Below are 7,607 nucleotides of genomic sequence, written 5' to 3' on the forward strand. Positions count from 1 at the left end.
TATTTAATTTTCTTACAAAGAGTTGAGTAAATCTGAATGATCAAAGTACAACAACATGTACTGCATAGGGTTGGTTTCTGAACTGTAGGTAATTGGATTCTTAATCTTAGTTAATTACATACATGATTAGCACAAATTACAGAGTGATTTGAAAACCAGTTGAAGAAAAACAGGGTACTGTAACATTGACTCGTGTGCACGTGCCCTCCAATTTTTTTGTCTTCTGAACTTCAAATCTTCATCCATTAAATCAAAAGAAGCATGGCCAAGAAAATGCGAGAGAGCATTTATTTAGTAAATGTGTCCTTTTCAGATTTTGTAGAGGTAGGAGAAAGGTCATGTCAAAATGTGGTCATGTTGAAGATGAAGTGTTCTGATTTCAGTGAAGATTAAGGATATGACTAAGCTAAGCAAAGCGACAAAGCACAAGTGGAGTTAACTATGATAGTAGTGAATAATTGTGATTATTATTAATTAACAACGAGTTTAACAACTGTCACCTTATACTGTTATATCTTACTATTAATTGTGATTATTACTACTCCTATTTTTTTATTCCAAGAATCTATTGCTCCCTCAACACAATCCAACACAATCTTAAACCTACCTATTTAAATATTAATGCTTTCAGTGCATTGTATCCAGGGTTTTCACTTTGCAAGATTCAGAGCACCGCAATTAATCTTTGAATACAAATCAATAAATCCACGCATCCTTTTTAAGTCCACTTAGTACCCACCTTCTCTTTCATTCTCATTTTTTTTATACCTTTCCTTCACTAACTTTCACACACTAAAAAGTCATCGTAATAATGTCTTTTTGAGTTTAATTATGAGTAATGAGAATCGAAATTAGTGAGGTGGGTTGCATATAATGGGTAGTGGGGTATTCAGGTAACTAAGCGACAAAGTGACACCTAAAAGTGTTTCGATTCTGCAAAAATCAAAATCGTTTTTCTTCTTTTTCTAATCCAAACAATCGTGCACGTGATTTTAATGCGTTGCAAAAAACTTCATGCTTATCTTTTTTTTTTCTTTTTTTTTTTTAATACATAGGTTTATTTATGTTTATCTTATTCTTAACTTTCTCATATTAAATTGCTTTTCTAAAGCGCAGCCTGGTGTGGGCTTTTAAAATATAGCCGGCGCGTGGGACCATCATTGTCTTGTCGTTTTCCCTAAACCATATCTTCTCCGGCAAGTTTTTTCTTAATCAGATTCTTTGAACTTTGAACAATGACAACGTTATTTTCTTTCAAATTTCTTGTCACACACGTTCATATTAAACGGTACAGAATTGTAACCTAATAATTAACAAAAATGTTAAACTCTTCCAACTATTCTTCATTTAAATCACGACAAAACTTGTGCACTTTTTTTGACGTGGGACTGAAAGGTAGTATTTTTTTTTTCTTTCAGTAGTTTACTAATTGAAGAAACGTTTTTTAAAATTTACATGAAGTGAAGAATTTTGACTATTTTCCACTTTCTCTTTTTCTATGTTGGCTTTTGTTAAACATTCAAAGTCCAGAGGATTTGCTCCTGTTAGCTACTGTTGACCATTGCATACGATTCAAAAGCCTTGAGAACGATGATATTTGACTGTTGACCCTGTTATAATATGAACAAACAACACACATAATTTATTTTATTACATTACATGCATCACTTACATACGTATTATTATTTTTATGTATTTGTAGTATGAGAGGACAAATTAGTACTAGTGTTGTTGTACTTCTTGTTCTTCTTCAATCCTTATAAAATAGCACGTTGCAGATATTAAATACTGGTTAAGAAAATATCAAATATTTTTGTTTGATTCGTTTTAGTTCTTTAATTGTTGGAGAGGAATAATGAAAAAGTTTGAAACTTGATCAGCAAGTATTAACAATTGAAATGAAAGTTAAACAAATAAGGTGAAGGAGATGTTGAATAACACAAAACGACAAGGAGTGGTTTGACTAAAACGTTCATGGGTCAAAATCAAACACTGAAAAAGAGGTGCTCCACGACCCCTCGTAGTGAAGAAAAGTATGCAGGTGGTAACAAAAGGAAGGTCAAAATTGTCAATAAATGACCAATTATTTTAAACCCACAAGAGTAGAGAGAGAGAGTATCACGAATTGAAATCAAACAATATAAGGGAAAAGAAGTGGTAGTTTAGTAGAAAAGAAGGGGCTTTTTTGTAACTAAACTTCACTTCATCTCTATATAAGTGGAAACTCTTGGAATCACTTGGTACAACCGTGATAAGCTTTGTGTTGTTTTGTGTGTGGTTGTTGAGGGCGAAGAGATTAAAGAAGAAGGGAAAAGAAAGTGATGGGTGTTCAAGTGGTGGTGATTAAGAGAAGGGATTTGATGAACAAGAATTATTTGTCCAAGAGCAATATTTCTGGCCGTTTGATTCCGAAAAGGGGCCAAGTGAAGTTGGGAATTATGGTGGGCTTGTTTCATAGTGTCTCTTCTGTCTTCTCCGCCATTACTACACGATGTGTTCTTCATTTATCTTGAGTTTTCTCGTCACTGATTTTTTGACCATTTTGAGAAACTGTAAAAAGAGAGGATTGTGATCGAGGGTTGCTTCTATTTTGTGAACAAATCAATTGTACAAAGCTCATAATTATTTAATTCTATAGAGATAGATTGGTGTTTGTTTTTCAATACCATCCAATCATTTCATTGTTGTAATACATAATTTTACTTTTGCGTTTTATTTAGAGATATCCTTGGTGTAGTATACAAAATTTTGCAATGAGTGAAAAATGTGAAAAATGCATTCAATGGAAGGTTGACAATACTTTAACATTCAACCATATTGAAGCGTTTATTTGAAATGTGTTTACAATTACAAATTACATTACTTGTTGTAGTATATATATATTTTTTAAATAATGATAATTTCATGAAGAAATTGTAATTTTCCCAAAAGGAATGAATGCATGGACCAAAGACTTAGCCAAAATAACAAGGAAAAACTATCAACTGGTTTTGCTTGCAATGAAATTTCAACCTATCCTACTATTGTCTCTGCCAAAGACTAATGTGGTGGCCCAGTTTACTGCCACGTAAAGCCTGTTCCTCCAGCTAAGGACACGTGTAAGATATGCGGAGCGCCATATCATCCAGCTAACAAAACCAGCAAGTGACAACCCCTTTGCATCCTACACAACATATATAAGCAGAACAATATCAGAAACTATTTCTTTGAATATATAACTACACTCTTGAAGCTGGTAAAGATTTAAGATAGAATTAGAAATAAATGCTATATTATACCTTTGTCTCTCGTAGATCAACCAGTGCTTTGTAGCCACCTACAGATGCCATGCTCCCAATATGCTTATACACAAAAGGCTCTCCAAGTGGCATCCCTTTTGCAGAGAAAGCCTTTCCTCCATTCTGCTTCCCAATTTTGTTGAACAGCTCCACAAGAAACTTCCCCTCCCTTTCAGCAACCTATAATTAACCATTGCTAAGTGATGCTTGCTTTTCAAGCATAGAATGGAATATACTTTTATGGAGTGTATGACAAGAAAGCCTTGTTGATTGTAACTACTATTTTCATGTACTGATTCATGAGCCTTGTTAGCTGCAATGCAGGGAATGACTAAAGCCTAGCTTATTAAGAGCAAAACTATGTTCTATTTCAGCAATGTGAACAATGACAGTTCATATGATCTTTCACACATAGATTGTGCATATCAATAAATGTTCTTCATTGTGCCTCCTTAGAAGCTACCATAAGGGTCATCATCAGGAAGTGGCTTTGTAAAATTCCACGCTCAAACATAAATAAAAGTCAACTTCAACTGCAAGTACGCTCTTTGAGATTTTTCTAATTGGATAGAAGGAGATCATAGATCAGCATAAGTTTAACTTCATTTGGCTATTTACTTGGTCACTTTGTCCATATCATTTGGCAAATCAAAATGGATAAATGCTAACCTGAGCTAGAGCTGGAAGCACAGGCCTTCCAGTTTGTTCAAGAAAACCAGCACAATCTCCAAGGGCAAAGACATCTTCCACAGAAGGAACACGCAACCATTCATCTACACCGATTCTGTATCAATCAAAGAGAGCAATTAAATGGAGATCACATATTGTGAATGATTAACAATATTTTTATTTTCCTTTCTGGGCTGCACATACCTTCCGCCTGGAGATTTAGGAAGATTTAAGGCTTTCACAAACTCAGAAGGACCAACTCCTGTGGACCAGACCAAGAGGCCATAAGGAACTTTTGTTCCATCACTCAGAATTATCTCTTTGCTATGCACTTCCTTCACTACACCTCGCTTAAGATGGACCCCAGACTGATAAAACATTGAATGTCTCAGGCTTAAACTTGAAGGTTGAAACCCTGAAATAGTGGGTAATCTAGATAGATTAAAGTATGTGATAAAAACTAGTAAGGTTTACCTTTGTTAAGTGCTTTGTTGCATATTGTCGTAAGCTAACATCAAAGGATGATAGTATCTCATTTGCCTGATCATAAAAAAGTCATTATGATGGTTATGTACACTAAATTTTAATCTCACTCACAAAATAGGCTGAAATGAATGGAAGTAAATACATCCAGGTACCTCAATCAGTGTAACGTGAATGTAATCTTTGACATGAGTATAACGCTCATGAACATCCCTCGTGATGAAATCGCTCAATTCACCACTAAACTCCACTCCTGTAGGGCCACCTCCAATAACTACACAGTGTAGAAGGCGTTTCTTTTCTTCTTCCGATATGCCTGTTACACAAAAACGTTCTTTGCTCTTTGATAGAAAATGACAAGTGCATAATAATTAATACAGAGTGAATGAATTAAAAATAAAAATGCTGTATACAAATTTAACTGTCTCTTGCTAAGAACAATACTAGAAGAAAATAAAGCTCACGCTCTTTTTCAGGTGAAGTAATAAAAGTTGAAAGAAAGATAACTCAGGACAGAACATGTGACTGATACAGAATAGTGTTGCATTGGCAAGGTTTGTTTTCCGTCAAAATGACAAAACTAAAGTGGAATACTTCAAAATAAACTATGATGGAGATGAAATACCCACCTGGATTTTCCGAAAGCATCAGATTAAGGAGAAGTCTCTTCCTTATTTCTTGAGCATGGTTCACATCACGAAGAAAAAAGGCATTTTCTGCTACTCCCTTGATACCAAAAGTCAAAGCCTCGGCTCCTGCTGCAATGACAAGCTTGTCATACGCGACTTTAAATTCGTAAGGCTCTCGAGGCAATCCACCATTGTTGACTGCCTCACAATAGACCTGTTTGCATGATATAAAAATGAGTAGACATTTTACTACACAAACTCCAGAAAGCACAGCAGCATTTTATAAAACTTTTTTTTCAAACAACTTTTTATTATATCTCATATTTGAGCATTCCATGAGTATATGAATATGCAGAAAACGTAAAAATACACACACACAAAGGGCAGAGGTTGTATTGTATATCATTGTACTCACTTCATGTTTGCCTGTGTCGATGCCAGTGCAAGAAGCTAGAAAGAAGAAGGAGTTTGGTTCTTTTGCTAATGCATCTTGTATTCTGGTGACAGGCTCAGCAACAGTTCTGAATTCCAGGGTTCCAACACATGTTGAAGCCAGCAAAGGAGTAAAAACCATGTGATTTCTCGGTGATATGCACACAACATCATAGATTTTGGTGTCAAGCCCTTTGAGGAACCGACACGCAGCCCAACCCGTACCAAGAACAACCACCCTAGGCTTTTCACCTGGCTTTGTTGCATCTAGTCCTGCATATCTTCCCTGATCATTCTCCAACTCTAACTCTGACTCCTCAACAACCGTCTGTGAGTTAGCAGAAGGAAACTGATAGTATGGAGTTCCTGATATTCCCCTCATTGCAAAGTTCACGAAGTTATGTTCCTTAATTGTTGGAACATATGAAAACTTCCCATCTGAATTGAAATTTACATGGGAAGTTGTGTCCTGTATCCTTGTGTATCCTCCCACCTTGAATAAATCCTTCTCACTCGCATAACTACCATAAGCACCTCTTGATTTTCTGAAGTTGGCCCTAGCAATCCTTGCCAATGCCATTGTAAGAGAACAAGCCTTTTACACTTTCTAAGCTTTCTGAAAAGATCAAAGCTCAGAGGTCTAAGTGCTTTCAAGTTTGAACTGAAGAATGAAATGTTCTACAAGATATATATACAAGGTATGCATGCAAATCAGGTGCTTCAGAGCACGAAGCAGAGACAAAAGAGAGTTCGAGGGTTGCAAAGAAATCTACAGTGATTAATTCCAAGAAAATGGGACTACAACAATACAAAAGTTAATATAGCTTTGCTCATCAGTCTTTAGTAGTTGCGGAGAGCCCCATAAAATTTAGAAATTCCAATTTTACAATTTTACAATAACTTCAAATAAGTGACCAAATGACAAAATATGGAATATGATGGACACTAACTAAATCAAGTGTTCCTTTTTCGCTTGATCCATCAAACATATTGTGTGCAAAAAATTATCTGTTACCAGAATGCTGAGAAGATGGTGGGAGACAAAGATCGAAAGAATTCATCAAAGCTCTTTCCATGCGAGATTATAAATCAGCTAATGACGTTGCATTGAAAATAAAGAACATAAAATTGAGAGGAATAGAATTCATTGAACAAAGTACGACTAATAATTGAAAATCGAATACCTACTTACAATCAAAAGTAAAAGAATAGAAAAAAATATCATTTACTGTATTTGTCAAGGTGACAATCCCCTAAAAAGCTAATTACAAACACATAAGTCACAAGAAAAGCATGCCCAAAGAAATAAAATATAACTACAAGACAGAAAGATCACCATATTTTAATAATCAGCTTAATACTCTGCAATTGTAAACAAAGAAATATAAAGACTTTTACTAAACAAACATTGAAGAAACTCAACGAATATAAGATGAGCAAATGGAAATAGAAAAAATAAATAACATTGATGATCCATCATGTTAAAGAAAGGTAACCTTTGGTTGGGTTATGAAGCTTCTGGGGACCAAGATTCAAGAATCTTTTCACCCTCTGTTGCAAAATTCTCGTACTGAAGTTGTAATGCTAAATGTCACGGTTATACTTCATTCACATACATCACAATGTAGGTGGACTTGTCACCGACTAGAGTTCAATTTATGTTTGAATTCTACCATGTCTGTTCACACACCAAATATAATATTTATTACCAAAATAAAATTGTTAGATAGATAGTTATTTAAGAAAAAATTGCTTGTAAAAGACGGTTTTCTTTATTTAGTAATATTGATATGAAAAATTTGAAATGGCGTGTGAAGTGCCCAGGTTATGGGAAGGGCAAGAAGCACGTGTTTCTTGTATATTATCTTTCATATTCTTAAGACAAAGACGATTGTATCCCTGTAAAATGGTGTTTGTATGCAGAGAGTGGAGGATAGATAAGACTTTGTGCCATTCCATCTTTGACCGTACATAAAAAGTTCCGTCCCAATGTATGGTGGGGACGCAGTGTTGAACTTTGATCAACGGTTGAAAATGATGGTCATAGAGGTTCCGTGTCAAATGAAATGTGTTCTGCACAGCTCAATAAGCTCCTGTTATGGCGGAAGATTATTTT

General features: G+C 35.0%; 1 protein-coding gene across 2 annotated transcripts; it reads right to left on the bottom strand.

Annotated features, from left to right (window-relative positions):
* Positions 1-2,241: 2,241 nt before the first annotated feature.
* On the bottom strand, positions 2,242-7,160 carry LOC114177594 (internal alternative NAD(P)H-ubiquinone oxidoreductase A2, mitochondrial-like). Of its 2 annotated transcripts, none has more exons than XM_028063003.2 (9): positions 6,988-7,160; positions 5,475-6,107; positions 5,060-5,273; positions 4,586-4,746; positions 4,422-4,487; positions 4,152-4,315; positions 3,948-4,062; positions 3,279-3,458; positions 2,242-3,163 (listed from the first exon to the last, which is right to left on the bottom strand). In XM_028063003.2, the coding sequence occupies exons 2-9, from the start codon at positions 6,069-6,071 to the stop codon at positions 3,008-3,010; spliced, it is 1,653 nt and encodes a 550-aa protein (XP_027918804.1). In that variant the 5' UTR covers positions 6,072-6,107; positions 6,988-7,160; the 3' UTR covers positions 2,242-3,007. The 2 variants fall into 2 exon arrangements, with proteins under 2 accessions (XP_027918804.1, XP_085526787.1); XM_085670661.1 differs by lacking the exon at positions 6,988-7,160 and adding an exon at positions 6,828-6,932.
* Positions 7,161-7,607: the final 447 nt, after the last annotated feature.

Source organism: Vigna unguiculata, chromosome 3 (assembly GCF_037176805.1).
Source record: "Vigna unguiculata cultivar grain cowpea cultivar isolate G323 ecotype 2 chromosome 3, ASM3717680v1, whole genome shotgun sequence".
NCBI lineage: Eukaryota > Viridiplantae > Streptophyta > Magnoliopsida > Fabales > Fabaceae > Vigna > Vigna unguiculata.